Source organism: Amyelois transitella, chromosome 24 (genome assembly GCF_032362555.1).
Source record: "Amyelois transitella isolate CPQ chromosome 24, ilAmyTran1.1, whole genome shotgun sequence".
Lineage (NCBI taxonomy): Eukaryota > Metazoa > Arthropoda > Insecta > Lepidoptera > Pyralidae > Amyelois > Amyelois transitella.
In genome coordinates, this window is record NC_083527.1 from 816,202 (window position 1) to 837,032 (window position 20,831).

At 37.1% G+C, this 20,831-nt stretch overlaps 2 protein-coding genes across 3 annotated transcripts; both read left to right on the top strand.

Annotated features, from left to right (window-relative positions):
- The first annotated feature begins 23 nt into the window (after positions 1-23).
- On the top strand, positions 24-8,799 carry LOC106138009 (glycosylphosphatidylinositol anchor attachment 1 protein). The gene is made up of 12 exons (XM_013338980.2): positions 24-459; positions 939-1,058; positions 1,922-2,081; positions 3,014-3,301; positions 3,743-3,857; positions 4,173-4,263; positions 4,570-4,813; positions 5,328-5,594; positions 6,568-6,749; positions 7,380-7,477; positions 8,241-8,418; positions 8,649-8,799. The coding sequence occupies exons 1-12, from the start codon at positions 211-213 to the stop codon at positions 8,751-8,753; spliced, it is 2,097 nt and encodes a 698-aa protein (XP_013194434.2). The 5' UTR covers positions 24-210; the 3' UTR covers positions 8,754-8,799.
- Positions 8,800-10,281: 1,482 nt separating this feature from the next.
- On the top strand, positions 10,282-18,840 carry LOC106137996 (facilitated trehalose transporter Tret1). Of its 2 annotated transcripts, none has more exons than XM_013338962.2 (8): positions 10,282-10,525; positions 11,108-11,337; positions 11,843-12,163; positions 13,001-13,103; positions 16,529-16,606; positions 17,076-17,293; positions 17,736-17,918; positions 18,476-18,840. In XM_013338962.2, the coding sequence occupies exons 1-8, from the start codon at positions 10,489-10,491 to the stop codon at positions 18,713-18,715; spliced, it is 1,410 nt and encodes a 469-aa protein (XP_013194416.2). In that variant the 5' UTR covers positions 10,282-10,488; the 3' UTR covers positions 18,716-18,840. The 2 variants fall into 2 exon arrangements, with proteins under 2 accessions (XP_013194416.2, XP_013194415.2); XM_013338961.2 differs by having other exon boundaries at positions 10,283-10,525; positions 16,526-16,606.
- The last annotated feature ends 1,991 nt before the right edge of the window (positions 18,841-20,831 follow it).

Genomic DNA, 20,831 nt, shown 5'->3' on the forward strand with positions numbered 1-20,831 from the left:
GCGTCAAACTCACTGTCAACATAAAATGTCAAAATATATCAACAAAGGCAGGCAGAGCAAAGGCAGGGCAATTTGGGCAATAGAATTTGGGAAAAAGGAAAAATAATAAAGTTTAAAGAGGTCAGCAATGTATGAAAATTAATCATAATTAGTTTAAACGCTTTTTAATTTACTGAATTATTTTCTAAGTTGTGCTTATTACATATCAAAATGGGTCTTTTATCGGACCCGGAGTATGGGTCTGTGAAATGGGTGAAATTGCTGAAGAAAGTGCACGGACCCATTGGTTTTCTATGTTTTATCGGTGCTTTAGTGTGGTTTGTGATGTTAGGCAACAAGGAGTTCAACAATGAGACTTATTTCTCTGAAAATGCCTTGCTACCTGGCTTGGTAACTAACGAGTTCAATGCTGAGCATGCCGGTAGAGACTTCTTCAATGAATTGACCTTGGAACTTGAGGTAAGGATAACAGTTTCATTGATTGCTCTGGAATTGTAATTTATAAGTTTATTTTGCTGATATCTTCGTTTGCTCGGAATGCTGAAGTAAGTTCAAGTTGTAAATTTGAAAAAAGCAGTGACACTCATTCAGAAGTTTGTGAATATTCAAAAACAAACATATTACAGTTTAATCATAGACAAATTCTAGTAATCTTCTATTTGTAGATTAAAAGATATAATAAAAAGATATAAATTTATTCCACTAAAAGAAAACAATCATTACAACATCAACATAAATGAGCAAAATGATACAAAAGTGGATTTCCTACTATAACTGGCAATCTATCGCAGTCATTGGAAAGATGTAGACTTTGCCCACACCTCAGGGAATGTTATGTATTCCAGTCTAAGTAAGGTTAATAAGAAACTAAAGCTAAGATGAGCCTTTATGGACCTCTTATACATGTACAATGTCTCTTAGTGAATTAATATTTTCAGGATAAATATGCGGATTCGGAAGAGATCCCCGTGCCATGGCTGGTGGCCAAGATGTTTCAGCTTCACCTGGAGGTGTACACCCATAACTTCACATTGAATTACCCCATGGGGCAAGGCCAGGTTCACTACTATACTTTTTTTTGCATAAATATTTTAAGTGCCGTGTGGCTCCCGGCACCAATACAAAAAAGAATAGGACCACTCCATCTCTTTCCCATAGATGTCGTAAAAAACGACTAAGGGATAGGCTTACTAATTTGGGATTCTTTTTGTAGGTGATGGGTTAGCAACCTGTCACTATTCGAATCTCAATTCTATCATTAAGCTAAATAGCTGAATGTGGCCATTCAGTCTTTTCAAGTCTGTTGGCTCTGTCTACCCCGCAAGGGATATAGACGTGACCATATGTATGTATGTAATGTTTTAACATAATTCAGAGACTTGGCACTCATTTAAAGACTTCCATTAAGTTATTTATTTTTATTTTTTACTTTACAGACTTAATCTAATGTGATAGTGTATAATCAATTATAGCGTATTATCTTTAGTGCTGCCGTTTGTTAATTCACTCAAACTGCAATTGAAAAAATCTATCTCATCATCAAGTTTACTTACATATAGTCACATCTATATCCCTTGCAGGGTGGACAGAGCCAACACTCTGGAAAAGCCACATACAGCTGTATGGCTTCAGGATGGAATTGAGATTTGATTTGTGACATGTTGCTAACCTACCGCCTACAAAAGGGGTCCCAAGTTTAGAAGCCTATTCCTTAGTCACCTTTCATTTAATTTAAGGAACAAATTTTTAAATTTAATGCTTATTTTCCAATTACTATTCAATAGTAATTGATATTATATGGTATTGAATAGTAATTGGAACAGAATAGTACTTGAATAGTAATCATTGGTAATATTAATATAACTAATGATTACTTGAATAATCAATTATATTACTTGATTCATACAAATTTCATGGACAGGTGTACACGGGTACAAATGTATACGGCATACTGAGAGCAGCGCGCACACCGTCTTTGGAAGCAATAGTATTGACCGCTCCGTTCAGGCCGCTGGGCTCCCATCAGAAGGAGACGACCGCTGGAATAGCTCTCATGCTGGCCTTCGCTCAGTTTGCTAGACGTGAGTATTGTTAATGTATTTCACATACATACATACATATGGTCACGTCTATATCCCTTGCGGGGTAGACAGAGCCAACAGTCTTGAAAAGACTGAATGGCCACGTTCAGCTATTTGGCTTAATGATAGAATTGAGATTCAAATAGTGACAGGTTGCTAGCCCATCGCCTGAAAGAGGAATCCCAAGTTTATAAGCCTATCCCTTAGTCGCCTTTTACGACATCCATGGGAAAGAGATGGAGTGGTTCTATTCTTTTTGTAATGGTGCCGGGAATGTAATGTATTTCACTTTTTCTTAAAAGGCCAATTTAATATTAAATTCCAAGTTAATTAAAAGAGTTGGATTACTTAGTTACAGGTTACTTCGTTAACGAAGTGGTAATACATAGTTGCTCTGCGGATATTTACTACCGTCGACACCCACTGGGCCATTATAATAGGCAGTAAACTTAATAAGTAATTTATTTGATGTCCACCAATGCTGTGAAACCATGAGATATGACAATTATTAAGTATCCCATACTAATGAATAAAAATACAATATTTTATTGAGAAAATAATACAATATTTTAAATCATTTAGTATAAAAAAAGTACAATTGAGTGTATAAAGATGGTGAAAGAGACTATATTAAAAAAATATAGGGCATTATCGCAAGGTCTTTTTTGCAGCAAAAAGTTATTCATTTAAGTATTTTATTACATATTATTTATAACTATTTCAACCATATTATAATGGCCTTTCAGTGTGCTAGTTAGTGCCTCGGTCCACCCCATAAAAGATGAAGACGTGATAAGTTTATATGTATGCATGAATTATAGCGGCTCTGGAAATAGTTGCATTATTTTATTTAGTAAAATAAATTTTGGATATCATTTTTCAAAGGCAGACTTACATACATAGGGACTCAAATTAAATTTTTTATTTTTCAGCTCAAAAATACTGGGCGAAAGACATAATATTCCTGATCACGGAACACGAACAACTAGGAATGCAGGCGTGGCTAGAAGCTTACCACGGCCTGAACAGCGACGCCGAGACGTTCTACACATCTCTTGGTAGTTTCTGGAAGCCTGGTACTCCAAAGTTGGACTTTGGCAATATGGCGATGTTCGATTGGGTTAAGGAGCACCAGAAATGCTTGAATCCCGGAAAATTAAAAGGAAGATCAGGTTCCATCCAAGCGGCTATTAATTTGGAGTTTCATACACCGAAAATCAGTAAGTGTGATTCGAATTTTATTTCGAATTCGTTTTAATATGTTACCTTAAAATATAAACAAAATGATATATGTAGTTTCAATATAAAAAAATAATCGAAAACATTATTAAAACCCACCATAATTATAAATATAATTATATATTAACCTAACATTAAGTCCGCCTGTTACACATTTCACGTGCATTGTGTTCAAATAAATAAATATAAGAAAGAAGAAAGTGCATGACTGACTGACATATAAACGCTCAAACCACTGGGTCTTGACACTTGAAATTTGGCATGCAGAGAATTTCCCGAAATTCCCGCGGGATCGGGAATCGTCATTCCCATTTTCCAAGCTGTGAGCGTCGTCAAATATTTTTATTTATGAATGTGGACTCTTCACCAAATATGAACTGACTCTTCATATGACTCTTCATGAAATATTATCCTTATTACAGAGTACATAGAGGTGAAAGTCGAGGGCCTGAACGGTCAACTGCCAAATTTGGATCTAGTGAATCTGGTGCACAAGCTATGCGTCAAGTCTGGTATACATCATTCCTATAAAAATAGGTGAGAATTTTTCTTTTAAATAACTTTTATCCTTTGATATGGTTAACTCTCATTTATTCGGCTTTAAAAATTATCTGGGCGTAGTGAAGTCTTGATTTCCATACAGAAAAAGCTAACCCTAAAAAGTTATACTTAATGATAGAATTGAGATTCAAATACTGACAGGTTGCTAGCCCATCACAGAAGAAACTCAAGTTTACAAGCCTTACCTCGTAAGTCGCCTTTTAAGACATCCGTTAGAAAGAAATCTTAGTGGTCCTATTCTTTTTCAAATTGATGCCGGATGTTAATGGAATTTTAATTATTGTGCTACAGTTATTCGTGGATCCGAAATCGCAATAAATACGACGAATGGACTAACGGGATTCTGACTATGCTCGGCATGGTCTCCGCTCAGATCGCTGGTGTGAGTAACAAATCCCAATTAATATTATTATAACATACATACATACATATGGTCACGTCTATATCCGTATATTGCGGGGTAGAACAGCCTTGAAAAGACTGAATGGCCACGTTCAGCTATTTGGCTTATTGATAGAATTCAGATTAAAAAATAATCACCTAAAAGAAGAATCTCAAGTTTACAAGCCCTTAATCGCCTTTTACGACATCCATGGAAACGAGATGGAGTGGTCCTATATTTATTTTTTATTGATGCCGACAACCACACGGCTCTAGGGCATATAAATATGTATAAAACAATTTTCAGGTACCGAACGGCAACCACGGTCTCTTCCACCGTTTCGGAATCGAAGCCGTGACCCTCGAAGGGCGGGACGCGCACGACCCGGCCGGGGCTCCGCCCAAAGTGCACGCGTTAACTTCTGCCAACTTCTACCGCCTTGGTATCGCTTTGGAGAGCATACTGAGGTCTCTGAATAATCTTCTGGAGAGTTTCCACCAGAGTTATTTCTTCTATCTACTGGCGGCTACCAATAGGTTTATATCGATTGGTGAGTAGTCTTAACTTCAAACAGCTTATATCCAATGCGCGTAAAATAATACTTACAAAGCATGATATTTTTCCGTATCCCTTTATCTCTTTCTGTTGGGTATATTTAGAAAGGGACAGGAGGAGAATTCGTGGAATTTTGCCTTTTTCAAGACATATGACATAAATCTAGTTTAAAACTGAATTATGGACTATAAACTTATGATGTAAATTTCCTATTCTTTATTATAATTTACGACTAAATTTTCTACTGCTCTTAAAGCTGATAAGCCTACACTTTTCAAGTCAGTTAAAAAGAGCTTATTATGTATCAACTTTTAAACAACCAAAATAAATATATTACTTTTATTCTTATTGCACAGAAATGTAAACAGTTAAAAGGAACAGTATTTATAATTTTTATTTATATATATATACATAAAAAAACATGCAACAGTTTTATACATTTTCGATGATAATATCTGCTTGCCCCTCCGGAAAAATGGCGTGATTTTATTTAAGTTATACTTTTTCAGGTCAATACATGCCGTCTCTATGCCTACTATGCGTAGCTATGATAGTTCGCGCCCTATTCCTATGGGTCACTATACAGGAAGAAGACGACACAGTCAAACACACACGCAAAACCTCCGACGCAGTACCAGGCGAGCAGGAATCGAAAGAGGCTAAGAAGAAGCCGGCAGATTCCAGTATGAGCATCGTGAATATAGGAGCGAACTATATTTTGGTGCATTTGATCGGATATGGCGTTATGAATTCGCCTCTGCTGTTCAGCAAGATCGGTAAGACAATTTACTTACTTAAAAAAATAACTCCATCTTCATCTCTGTGGATGCCTTTAAAAGGCATAATTTCTATATTAACAAGGTCACCAAGGTCAAACAGGGATCGTTTCGTAGCTATTTTTCGTTTGTCTTCTGTTTCTGTCATGATACAAGAACGACGATCCAGTCAAATACACATACATACACAAAACCTCCGACGCAGTACCAGGCGATCAGGAATCGAAAGAGGCTAAGAAGAAGCCGGCAGATTCCAGTATGAGCATCGTGAATATAGGAGCGAACTATATTTTGGTTCATTTGATCGGATATGGCGTTATGAATTCGCCTCTGCTTTTCAGCAAGATCGGTAAGACATAAATCTACTTTCGTAAAAAATAATTACATCTTCATCTCTTTGGATGCCTTTGAAAAGCAAAATTTCTCTCTTAACAAGGTCACCGAGGTCAAACTGGGATCGTTTCGTAGCTATTTTTCGTTTGCCTTCTGTTCTTGTCATGGATACCAAGAACGAGGATGCAGTCAAACACACGCAAAACCTCCGACGCAGTACCAGGCGACCAGGAATCGAAAGAGGCTAAAAAGAAGCCGGCAGATTCTAGTATGAGCATCGTGAATATAGGAGCGAACTACATTTTGGTACATTTGATCGGATATGGCGTTATGAATTCGTTCGTAAGACTAATTTTGATTGAAATCTTTTTAACTGCCGTATGGTTCCCAGCGCTTAATCCAGTAGAAGTCTTAGAAGTCTTAAGAAGAGGCAAGGGTAGCACTTTACCAGCTAAGATACATTATATGTACGTTACGTGAGTGTTTAATAACTGTAGTACATATTTTTAAATACGTTAAAGAAAGGCACGGAGGTCAGACTTTAACAAGGTAGTCAGAAGGGAGTCGCTTCCTGTGTGAAATCCAAGTAGGTACCAGGGGACCAGGAATAAAAAGAGGATTGAACGACTTTTTTCTTTAGGTGCAATGTACGAGCAGCCATCAGAGATCTCCGTGTACTACGGCCTCATAGCCACTTCTGTTATCCTGGTACTCGTCACGCCGTTCCTACCTCGCGTTCTTAGCAAAGGGCGGATAACTTATGAAGAAATGTCCCTGGTCAATATACTGTTGCTTATAGAATTGGCTACTGTGTGTCTAACGGTGAGTATTAAAATAAAAATTAATTTATGTATACCGAGAAGCTTGCACGAAGATAGTTATGAAAGTGGATGAAGTGAAAGAAGTATGCAGGGATGATGTAGTCTTTGTCTACCCCTGATCGGAAAGAGACGTGATATTATGTATGTATATACATACATATAGTGATGTTTCTATCCCTTACGGGACAGACAGCGTAAACAGTCATGAAAAGACTAAAAGGTAAGGTTCAGAATTGAGCTTCAAATTCAAACAGGTTGCTAGCATGCATAAATAATGTTTGTAAAAATTAAAATAAGAATGAATAATTAATTAAGTTGAACAAATCGGATTTAAAAATAACAAAAATTAACTATGAAATGGCAGATAATGTCATAATGACAAGGAAATATAGGTTTTACTGTTCCAATTCGGGGCATGAAGTTAAGCTGATTATTTAAAATTTTACCTATTTCTATAAATATATATTTTTTTAAATTTTTTATTCGTAATCTGGATCGACTATTATATCAGCATATTACCTCACAAATACATATTGACAATGTGGTTCAAGCTTCAAGTTCTGTATTATAAAAAAAAACCGAGTTTAACATAGTCGATACCTTTATACTACATATTGTTCTCTGTTTACAGGTGGGCATGCATAACTTCCCCCTTGGACTGACAATCGCAGTCCTTTACACTCCTCTCGCCCTGGTAGTCGGAGTGCAAACCCGGGGGGGAAAGGGAAGGTAAGGTGATTTTATTTCTTATTACATTAGGTACAAAAAAGAATAGGACCACTCCATCTCGTTCCCATGGATGTCGTAAAAGGCGACTAAGGGATAGACTTATAAACTTGGGATTCTTCTTTTAGGCGATGGACTAGCTACCCGTCACTATTTGAATCTCAATTCTATCATTAAGTCAAACAGCTGAACGTGGCCTATCAGTCTTTTCAAGACTGTTGGCTTTGTCTACCCCGTAAGGGATAAAGACGTGATCTGAATATGTATGTTATATTAGGTCCATATAAAAACTCACATACATAATAGTCACGTCTATTTTCCTTGCGGGGTGGACAGAGCCAAAAGTCGTGACTGAAAGGCCACGTTCAGCCGGATGGCTTTATGATGGAATTGAGATTCAAATATTGACAGGGCCATCTGCTGTAAAATGGATGTCGTAAAAGGCGACTAAGGGATATCCTTATACACTTGGGATTACTCTTGTAGAAGTATAAGGATATCTAAGATAGATGTATAAGGATATCCCTTAGGCGCCTTTTACGACATCCATTTTACAGGACCATCAACCACAAGTGATACTTTTCATGCCATGTGAATAATATCGAAACACTAGTTCAAAATTTTGGTTTCATTTACTAAGCAAAGCGCTTAAACGTGATTAAATTCTCCAATAACAAAATTTATATCGTCGTCTTTGTCTTACCAATGCAACTAATATAGGATAGCAATACAAAATGGCCGTTTGACAGTTGAATTTGATTTTCAGATTTTCCTTATTCCTCAAGCGGATATTCTGCCTACTTCTTTCCCCACTCTGCGTCATCACGCTCGGCATGATCCTGTACAGCAGATTCCTGTTCCCCGAAGAAGATTTGCTCAATATGGCCGGTAGGGGGCGCGACGCGGCGATGCAAGCTATCATGTTCTCTATTGTAGACTCACTGGTGAGATGCTCCTTTTAATTTATGTAATCCTAGTACTTTTTTCTTTTTTCTATTGGTGCCGGAAACCACATGGTACCAATAGTAAAAGATAATATGACCACTCCATCCATATCTTTCCCATGGATGTCGTAAAAGGCGATTAAGGGATAGACTTATGAACTTGGGATACACACGGCATTATTATTATTATTGTATTGATTTCGGAGTTAAATAGCTATTCTTTCTTTCAGATCTACGGTAATTGGCTGTACAACGTCACGTCGGCTGTTATACTTCCAATATGGATCATATTCTGGCAGATCCTGTGTAACAGAGTCGAAGAACAATTAGTTTAGTGTTAGACATTCCAAAGATGTATTAATAAATTGTTTAATTTATTGTCTTGCTTGTTATTTATTCATCTCTTCTTCGGCTTATTTTCGCCTACTGCTGGGAAAATGTCTCTCCAGTAACTGTTATCAAAGGTTTTTCTGGTCCAGGTTATCCCGGTATGGTTTTTTTATGTCGCAGCGGGTTTATGGTCTGCCAATATTCCTCTTTCCAGCTCTTGGAAGCAATTCCAGGAGGGATTTGATCGTGGCAAGTGGAAAGAGGTAGTCTCTGTCTACCCCTCCGGGAAAGAGGCGTGATTTTATGTGTGTATGTATTAGCTCCATCGACCATGTGTGATGTGATGATAAGTTTTGATGTGATGAAAAAAGATAAGGATCGTGTGATGTGATGATGGGATGTGTTCATAAGTTGTTAGAATTTATCTATTGTCTTGCAGTCTGTGCATCTAAAATTAGATTAACAATATAGAGAACTGGGTATAAAGAAAGATATAGTATTAGGGTGGTGTTTGGCAGAATAGAATGTTTAGGATAGTATTTTATTTTATTTGGAAAACTATACAGTGCTTATAACTTACGTAGTAAACACTAAATGCATGCACTTACAAGTTAAGTCACAATAAATAAGAAAAGATTGAATGTATTTTTTTTTTCATAATAAAAAAACCCTTTTTTACAATATTGACTTAAGTAAGCACTAACTTTAATATTTTCATGTAAGGTATTAATTATGTGTAACTGAAATTTCCTTAATAAAGTAATGACATTGTAATATATAAAACATAATCTGTACAAACAGAAATACATTTAAGATAAAATAGTTTGGGCGTTCGGCATTGGCGTATCTGAAGTTTCAGCGCCCTGGGCATCCATCGGAATGGCACTTCAAAATTTAATAAATAAATAAATATATACGGGACAAAGTACACAGATTGTGTTAGCCCCGAAGTCAGTTCAAAAGTGTGTTCAACTATGTTAACCCAACTTCCCCAACTAATATCTTCCCAAATAATAGCACCTTTGTACTAGAATTACTGTAATAAATGCTCCTGTATATAATTTTGTGTACATAAATAAATAATATCATAAATGCGACAGTGTGTTTATTTATTTGTTTGTTTGTAACGTCTTTACGGGTTATCTACTAAAAAAACCTTCTTGAAATGTCTCGTATATAAGAGTCTGGTGAAGGACATAGGGTACCTTTTATCCCGATAAAACTATAGTTCCCGTGGGATTTGCGAAAAACCTACCTATGTATATTCTTTTGTAGTTTAAATTCCTTGTTTTTTGTAGGTGGTGCTAATTTCGTCGCTTTTTTTTCGCGTTAAATTTAAATTCTTTGATTTTTGTACGTGTCTCCTTTCTTTTTTTTAACTACAAGTCAAAAACGATTTAACGTTTGCTCTTTAAAACCTGCTGCCCATTGCTTCAGCCCTTTACTTTAGACTAGATACGCCCCCGTCTTTCAGGTGACATCACTGAAGATATAGCGACATCTATTTATATTAGATAGCGCTTCATAAAATAAAGCTATGCATTTAGGAGTATTTTCCTACTATTTCCCTACTTGGCAAATTATTGTTGATAGTAATGTTCATTCGTCCTGATTATCTTAATATAGATGGACTTGCAATTATAGTAAAAAAATACAGGGAAATATATAGATTAATAAATATATAAGGAAAATAAGATATATTTTGTTTTTAACAAGGATCACAATTAGCGATTTGTAAAGATGGGTGTGCTTTTTCAAATTATAGGGTCTGCAATTGGTAAGTGAGAAACATTTGAATTTCAACCTAATGACATGAAAAGTGAGTTCCTATCACTTTAGCATAGGACAACTATCTTCCTGATTGATCTCGTAAAAGGCGACGACAGAGAAGAATCCGATATCTTTCTCTACGATATCGTAAAAGGCGATAAACTTATTCCTAGTGCAATGCAACAACCATTATCAAAATTGGTAATAGCTAATATAGTGTAATTGACTTAACCTGACTTTTCATCTACTTGCATCGTGGTCGAAACGGACCCTGGGCTCCTCCCCAGGGAGGACACATCCGGGACAATAAATATTTACATATACAAGGAGACGAACGTATCTCATGACGATGGAACATCATGGCGAAAGGTCAGGCCAAGAGTAGGTACTCTGAACAGACGGGCATTAGAGAGTTATGAATATGGATGATGCGAAAGAAGTATGCAGGCATCGTGGTCAGTGGAAATATGTAGTATAGAAAGATTTTACGTACAATTTTTTTATTAGAATTGATAAACTTTAAAAAACACATAGGATATGCTTTGACCATACGCGTAACTCCATTTCTTTATGTCATTCGTTATTCCAGTATGTTCCCTTACCATGAGCTCAGGAATTATGTTCGCGTGGCCATCCTCCACCACCCTGCTGTTCAGGTCTGAGAACACGACTCTGAACAGGCCAATGTCCAGCGGCGAGATCGGTTTGTTGGGGAGTCTGTCCAGTGCTGGGGCGCTGGCTAGTACACCAGTTATAGCGATGATGATAGATAAACTTGGGAGGAAGAACTCTTCGATGCTGTGTGGCTTGATGAATGTGGTAATGTTTCTGTTTTAATTGGTTTAAAGATTCAGTTCGGGCATAAGACTGAGATATCCTAGCTTGACTGTCAACAGGATTACTAAGCGAGTACTCAAAGGTTGATAAGGTGACCAGGGTAACATAAAAACGAGAGAGAGAAGAGAGACACATTCAAGTCTTTCAAGGACAATTTTTCTATCAAATTATAACTGAGGATTGAGCCGGGCGAAGAAATTAGTTTGTTTAGAAGCCTGCCCAGCATGTATAAGATTTCTATGACATGAACATACAACCATTTTTAAGGCATTAGTCTATCACTATGTATAGCTAAGACTTCGCACGGGTAGCATTGTTGATTTTCATACAAACTTACATCCCCTATTTTAGTGTTTTAGGTTGATTTTTGGATTTCATTGAAATCGGTCCAGCTAAACCAGCTGTGAAAGAACAAACAGACAGACAGACTTTCGAATTAATAATATCGCTAAGGGATTATTAACTAACGACTACATTTATCCCACAGATAGGCTGGACAATGATCGCTTTTTCCCGGCAAGTGGAAGTCATCATGACTGGTATCTTCATCGGCGGATTAGGGGGGGCAGCCTTCCTCATCGTGGCCATGTACGTCGGGGAATTCTGCCAGGAATCCATCAGAGGAGCCATGTCATCTGGCTCGATGGTTATGTACGGAGTGGGTATACTGCTGGCGTATATAACTGGGGGTTTGCTGGATTATTGGACTAATGTGTACGCTTGTTTGGCGCTGACGGTCGTGAATCTTGGACTGCTGAGCTGGTTGAAGGAGTCGCCTGTGTTTCTGTTGATGAAGGGGTCGGAGAAGGTAAGATAATATGTCGAGTTTCTTCTTTTTTTAGTGATAATTGAAGCGGGAACGATGATTCGGTGTGTGGTTCCCGGCACCAATATAAAAAACATCTCATTTCCCATGGATGTCGTAAAAGGCGACTAAAGGACAGGCTTATAATCTTTGAATTCTTATTTTAGGCGATGGGCTTGCAACTTGTGGCGATTTGAATCTCAATTCTATCATTAAGCCAAACAGCTGAACGTGGCCAATCAGTCTCTTCAAGATTGTTGGCTCTGTCTACCCCGAAAGGGATAAAGACGTGACTATATGAATGAATGAATGAAAGCGATGATTTGGCTCGACCAAAAGGGAAGATCTTCCGCCAGGCTGGTGTTATGCCTGGGGAACCGCGCGACATACGATATGTCGAGGTTGTATATACCTAGCTCCAATCCGTGAAATCTTTGCTTGTGGATGAAGAGCGAAAGAAGTAAGTAAGTAGTGATCGTGATAAGTCGAAAGATTTAGTCTCTGCCTACCCCTGTGGGAAATAGACGTGATTTGTGTATGTATGTAATTACATGACGAACGTATCTTGATCAAATTAAGGACGTCCTGGTAAAGGGTCAGGTCAAAAGTACCCGAAACCGCTGAGCTTGCATGAAGGGAATTATGAATGTGGATGAAGCGAAGGAAGTATGCAGAGATCGTGGCAAGTGGAAAGAGGCAGTCTCTGCCTACCCCTGTATGAAATAGACGTGATTTGTGTATGTATGTAATTACAATGTTGCCATTATAATGTTAGAAATTCTTACACCTACCCCACTGCGAAACAAGCGTTATTTACCAAATCTATTATTTCTCCTACAGGACGCCGCAATCTCCATAGCCTTCTATCGAAGAATAAAGCCATCTTCTAAGGAAGTCGTGGAAGAATTGGACAAATTGAGAAGAATTATCAACCCTGAAGAAGGTACCTTATTTTAATTTATTCCTACATACATACATATAGTCACGTCTATATCCCTTGCGTGGAAGACAGAGCCAACAGTCTTAGGAAAACTGAAAGGCCACGTTCAGATGTATGGTATAATGATGGAATTGAAATTCAAATAGACACAGGTTGCTAGCCCATCACAAGAGGAATCCCAACTTTATAACCCTAACCGTTAGTCGCCTTTTACGACATCCATGGGAAGAATATCGAGTGGTTCTATTCCGAAGTGCCGTAAACAACACTGCATAAGGCGTTTTTTTAATTAGATAAGAACTATGGAATAATAGTTACCTACTTGAGCAAAATACTTTTTTTTTTCAATTAAAAATATATTTATTTGCCAATAGAACCCAGTTTACATTAAACAAACATAATTGATGTTTATTGAAGTCTCGTAGTTTAAACGATCCATGCCTACTTGACACAAAACTTGAATAGTAACAACAAGAATGTACGTACATTTACAGAAAACATGGTAAAATTGCAATAACTGTAGTATACCACCAAACGTTTATGGCACCGCACGTACAAATAATATTAAGTTGTTAACGTTATAAAATTGTGCAAACAAAACGAGATTATCTTTAATGTGACGCTATCTTTATCTTGGTGTTGCGTAGTTTTCGTTTTTATTGGCACGTGTTGCACGTCCTTGTCCTTGACGGCGTGGGCAGAGACTGTGACAGATTCTTCTGGATGTTTAAGGATAATTGAACACAAATTATGCCAAATTTCCCTCTCATATCGGCGAGAGTTCACAAAGTTTTTTATCAATTAGCTAGCGATCTGCCCCGTCTTTGCACGCGTAGCATTTATACATAGAGACCTTTCTCAGAAAATCCTCTTTCCAACATTTAAAACAAAATCCGTCCACATCGTTCCGAGATTAGTGCATATACAGGTGACTTTTAATTCAACTGCATAAATTTAACTGTTAAGTGTACTCATCTAAAGGATATTTAAAAACGTTAAAAGAAAAATATCGGTTCATATTTCAGAAAGTACGAAAAAAAAATAAAAGTATCAAAATCCACGATCCTAAATACGTCATGTCACCCCGGCATTCAGAGGTCAACGACACAATTCATTCAGATGAGCGATTTCGACAACTCTGTACTTTACTTGATTTTGATACTAGAAAAATCATTTATTTTTCAGACATTTATTTACATGTTTAGTTTTAATTTCTTTTTGTAGTATTGGTCTTTAATAAAGCGTTTGACGTAGTTTTTGAGGGTTTTTTAAATGTGAAAATGATGACGTTTAATTTAAATAAAAATAGGCTCAAACGGCTTAGAAGCATGGGTATAGTCTATGTTTAAAATGATGCAGTTGTTTTAAATGTCACCCTGTATACAGACAGAGAAAAAAGCGAGACTTTATAATATGTTGTGATGATTAACGCAAGAGTTCCATCTTCATGTTGATTTGATAACTTATATTATCTAAATATATACAAAAAAAAGATTGATATGTAGCTGGGCGATATTTCAGGCTCGACCGCCACCAAAGGGAAGATCTTCCGCCAGGCTAGGTGTGGTGCCTGGGGAACCGCGCGACAGACGATGTAGTGTCGGAGGTTATACTTACATTCAGTCAGAAAAGTATCGGGAATGGATTATTTATTTATGGTTCCAAATTCAAATTTTTGTTTTTTTTGTTGTTGTTAGATTGGCACAACTGTTTTCCATTTCGGCGCGGAGTTTGAGTTGCATCTGTTGTTTACATTAAATACAGTGCTATTTTTAGTTATATCATATCTAGTGTGTATTGCTAATTTCATAATGGATAAAAACATCGAACAAAGAGTTTGTCTTAAATTTTGCATTGCCAATGGAATATCGTGTTCGGAGTCACTGAAAATGTTACAGAAGGCTTACGGTGAATCGACTTTATCAAAAACTCGTGCTTATGAGTGGTACAAAGCGTTCAAAAGCGGTCGAGATGTGATGGAAGATTTGCCTCGCTCTGGTAGGCCATCAACGTCTGCAACTGAAGTTAACATCGCAAAAGTGAAGGAAATAATGACTGAAAATCCTCATTCAACTTTGAGAGAGATAGCCACCGAACTTTCTGTATCTCACGAGTCGATCCGTACCATTTTAACTAATAATTTGGGTATGAAACATGTTACCGCTCGGCTAGTCCCAAAAGACCTGAATTTTTTTCAAAAACTCAATCGCATGAGAGTCGCTGAGGACATGCTAGAACGAGTCAATTCCGACCCAACATTCATGAAACGCATTGTTACTGGTGACGAGACGTGGGTTTACGAGTTTGACATGCAAGCAAACTAGTCAACAAGCTTCGGAGTGGCGCCTTCCAACTGAACCGAAACCGAAAAAACCACGCCAAAGTCGTTCAAAAGTCAAAGTCATGTTGACTGTTTTCTTTGACTATCGCGGTGTTGTGCACTCGGAATTCTTGCCGGAAGGTCAAACGGTAAATAAGGAATATTATTTAAGTGTTATGCGGCGTTTAAGAGAGCAAATCCGACGAAAAAGGCCAGATTTGTGGAAAGAAAATTCTTGGATTTTGCACCATGATAATGCAAGGTGCACGCACAAGGCCATCATTGTGAACGAATTTTTAACCAAACACTCAACAAATACCATCGAGCAACCACCATATTCACCAGATATGGCCCCAGCCGACTTTTTTCTTTTTCCTAAACTCAAATTACCACTTCGTGGCACCCGTTTTCAATCGGTAGAAGACATAAAAGAGAATTCGCGGCGAGAACTGACCTCAATTCCGGAAACAGCGTTTAAAAAATGTTTTGATGATTGGATTATTTGTTGGCGTAAGTGTATCGTTTCTAAAGGAGCATATTTTGAAGGTGATAAAATAAATTTGGATGAATAACAAACAGTTTGTGTATTATTGATCTTTTCCTGCTACTTTCTTGACAGAGTAGTATGTTCCAATCCATCTTTGTATGCGCGATTTAGATTCTTCGCCGCTATTGGCTGAGCGCGTCAATATTTTATATACATACATACATATAGTCACGTCTATATCCCTTACGGGGTAGACAGAGCCAATAGTCCTGAAAAGACTGAATGGCCACGTTCAGCTGCTCGGTTTAATGATGGAATTAAGATCCAAATAGTGACAGGTTGCTAGCCAATCGCCTAAAAAAAGGATCGCAATTTTATAAGCCTATTCCTTAGTCGCCTTTTACGACATCCATGGGAAAGAGATGGAGTGGTCCTATTCTTTTTTTATTGGTGCCGGGAACCACACGGCAATATTTTACGATGATTGACAATTAGTGCGAAGATCGTGGTATTTGGAAGGATAATCTTTGTCTACCCCTCTGAGCGAAATGCGAGATTTAAATTTAAATGTACCTACGACTAAGTATAGACAATTGTAGAAATTATATTTGTTTTCAGAAGAAATAACTGCTGAAGAAGAAAAATTAAAGCCAAGAATTGAAAAGCAGGTGGAAAAGTTTAATCTATGGCAGTTCTTCAGTAAGTGAGAATTTTCATTTTCTTCATCAGTCTTCCAAACAATAAATAAATAATAAAAATATGATTAGATGGTTATTTTTGACTCTGAAACTGATAGATTAGCATAGATTTATTTTAAAAATTGAATACATTGTATCAATTATTGACGTCACAACACTTAAATCTAATTATAACTATTACCGATTTCATAGCGCATGTGTAGAAGAAGCGGCGGCGGAACAAACTACACCGCAGCACGATGTCCTAGGAATAGCTCGATGTAATGATTTTTTTTGTATTTGTGATATTGCGACAGAACTAATTTTTGTTGTCAGAAAAATAGGATTGGTATGAGTTAAATATTATATCACCTCCTAGCTGTACCCACGACTTCGTCCGCGTGGAATAGTTAATTTGGGCATCATTGATGTCCTCAAGGATGGCCAAATTAACGGCAATATTAATACCAAATCAATTTTGTTTTGTACAGAGAAATCACGCTCAACTCGTCGAGCCCTACTCATCACTGTCATCCTCATGACAGCGTCCATCTTCCAAGGTCTGGTGGTAGTCCAGGTGTATGCCGAACCGCTTTTCATCAAGACTGTACCAGAAATGCCGACAACCGTAGCTACAGTTATTTTCGCCATCATCAATGTGTTAGCCGGATTTTTGGCTGCTTATTTGACAGAGATTTGTGGGCGGAAGGTAAGCTCTTTATAAATTATGATGTTCTGGTAGTTTTGCGTTTTCTGGTTATGTTTAAGTTTAGGCCTACGTTTACGTAATCACGCATGTTTTCTTAAAAATTCCGGCTGCATACTACCGAGATCTGTGGGAAGCTCTTCAAATTTTATGATGACTTGGTAGTTTTGCGTTTTGCAATATTAAAAAATAAATTCAAATACAATTTTAAGTTTTTGTCTGTTTGCAAGATTATACTTATCATACTTCTATATCTATATACTATCATCTTTTTTTGATTGGCCTGGGTCTTGAATGTATATAAGTATTTATTATAAAATATAGTATCGTTGAGTTAGTATCTCGTAACACAAGTCTACCTACTTCGAGGCTAACTCAATCTGTGTAATTTGTCCCGTGTATATATTTATTTATTATTTTATTTCAATTCTTATTTTCGTTCCAGCCACTAATAGTCTACCCGTCCCTCGGCGCGGCGGCGTGCTGTTTGCTCTGTGGCCTGCAACTCTACACATCATTCGGTCCCAACTGGCTCATACCACTGTTTATATACGCATTCGCAACGTGCTTCGCTCTGGGAGCCGCCACGGTGCCCTTCGTGTTGTTAGCTGAAGTTTTCTTACCAGAAGTAAGTACGACTTCCCAAAGGTAACTATAATAGGTATTATGTTAAGTTAAAACGTTTTTATTTATTTATTTTATTTTATTTATTTATTTATGCACACAAAATTATTTGTAAATAATTAATCTTTTTTGTATTGGTGCCGTGTGGTTCCCGGCACCAATACCAATGTCTATATCCCTTACGGGGTAGACAGAGCCAACAGTCTTCAAGATACTGATAGATCACGTTCAGCTTTTTGGCTTGATGATAGAATTGACATTCAAATAGACAAATACCCAACACAATATTGAATTTTTAAAAAAACCGGTTGTCTGTCAAGGCGGTTTTCTGACGATAGTTAAACGTGACAACGATTACAACAACAAGAAGGCCGATTGTGCCTCTTTGTCGCTCGTTCCGCGCTCTCGCTTGCACTTCAAGCCTTACTTACATGGAACGCTTCAGAGCGAAGTAACGCCTCATGAGTCATCTTTTTTCGTGCTAGCAGCCGGCTCAATCGAATTACCTATAAGTCGTAAAAAAACTTAATGGTGTAACACTGACTTAATTTACCATTCCAGGTGAAAAGTTACATGACGATGATGATAGTGGAATGGACTTGGCTTTGCAACTTCCTGATCCTGATCGTATTCGACCCGCTCATGAACGCCATCGGACTGGGGCCGGTATTCTTCATATTCTCCATCACCTGCTTCGTCACAGCTGTCTTCAGCATCTTCTTCGTCCCTGAAACTAAGGGCCTGCCTTTGGACGAAATACAAAGGTTGTTGGTACCGAAGAAGCATAGAATTAATGTTTAGAAGTGAATTTTGTGGGGTTGCCAGTGCGATTTTAGCGCTATGTATGTGTGCGAATTTAGCGCCACGTATAAAAGAATACAGGTTTTTCGATAATCCCATGAGGACTATAGCTTTTACTGGGATGAATAGTAACCCTATGTTATTGTTCAGACTCATAATCTTATATATATATAAGCAATTTCAAGAAGATTGGTTGAGAAGATAACGCGCGAAGATTCAATAAACAAACACATTTTCTTTCGCTTTCATGATATTAGTTGAGATCGGAATTCTTAATGTCTATTTAAATGTTTATGTAACTGTTCTTCAGACACGTAAAACATTTAATGATTGTATGTATAATATTATTTTCATAAGATGTATAACATACATATAGTGACGTCTACATCCCTTGCGGGGTAGAAGTAGTAATCTATTTGAATCTCAATTCCATCATCAAGCCAAGAAGGTGAACGTGGCCTTGCAGTCTTTTCGAGACTGTTGGCTTTGTCTACCCTCGCAAGGGATATAGACGTGATTATATGTATGTACTAGAGGCCGCCCGCGACTTCGTTCGCATGGAAACCCTATCAATCCCGCGGGAACTCTGGGATAAAAAGTAGCCTATGTGTTATTCTGGGTCTTCAGCTACCTACATACCAAATTTCATGGTAATCGGTTCAGTAGTTTTTGCGTGAAAGAGTAACAAACATCCATACATCCATACAAACTTTCGCCTTTATAATAGTAGTAGGATAAAAATGCTAGATTGTAATAAATTTAAGAGGCTAAGGACACATCACAATAACAAAGATATTAACTTCGTTGAACTATTCTATAGGGGTATATATTTTAAGGGACGAAACTCATTATTCATTACAACAGAATTATGTCTTATACTTTAATAAGTTAAAATAATAAAAAAGAAAGTCACGGCTATTTTAATTTTTTTTATTCTTAGCAGATGTACTTGCTTTTTCCTAAATTCCTATAATAAAATCTGGACGTCAGAAAAAAAAAATATGAGGAAATTCATAAGAGCAAATTTATAAGAAAAATTATAACATTCTTACGAATGCTATAATTTTTCTTATAAATTTTCTAGATCTATTCCCGTGTGGTTCCCGGCACCAATAGAAAAAATAATAGGACCACTCCATCTCTTTCCCGTGGATGTCGTAAAAGGTGACTAAGGGATATGCTTATAAACTTGGGGTTCTTTTAGGCGACAGGCTAGCAACCTGTCACTATTTGAATCTCAATTCTATCATTAAGCCAAACAGCTGAACGTGGCCTATCCGTATTTTTGAGGGTCTTTTTTCCGCAAGGGATATGGACGTGATTATATGTACCTATGTATGTATGATCTTTTAAAAATAATGCCAATGGTTTTATTTTGAAAAAATTTTTTTTTAACATAACTTGCAAATGTCATTCTTCATTCACCTCGAATGTGAATGGAATGGAATGACATTTGAAATTTGCAGGATATTGTGTATGACAATACATTGCTAAAACAGTGATCTATTTAATTGTCTAATTTTGTAAAATCATCACATCTTAAGAAGTAAGAGTAATAACTGTAAAACTGAACATTGAAAGAACAATGTGGAATCTTTATAGAAATATAAGGAAACTTTAAAATTGATTTGAACAAAATGGATCACGTCTGTATGAGACATGGGACAATTTCGATAAAAATTGAATGACAACGAAAACTTTAGTTAGCGAGTCGGACTCGAGCAGACTCCGTCTCGCACTTAAGTTTTAATTCCTTTTTTTATATATATTTATAGTTATACGGGACAAATTACACAGATTGAATTAGCCTCGAAGTAAGTTCGAGATTTGTGTTACGAGATACTAACTCAACGATACTATATTTTATAATAAATACTTAGATAGATAAACATCCAAGACCCAGACTAATCGGAGAAAGTTCGTTTCTCATCATGTCCTGACCGGGATTCAAACCCGGGACATCCGATGTCACAAGCAAGCGTATTACCGCTGCGTCACAGAGGCCGGCTTTGAATTTACCTGACATACATATATACCTTACCTATTGGAAGACATTGATATCCTACTTTAGAAGGAAACTATTGTCAAGCCGAGGTGAAATTAACCTGACTTCTTG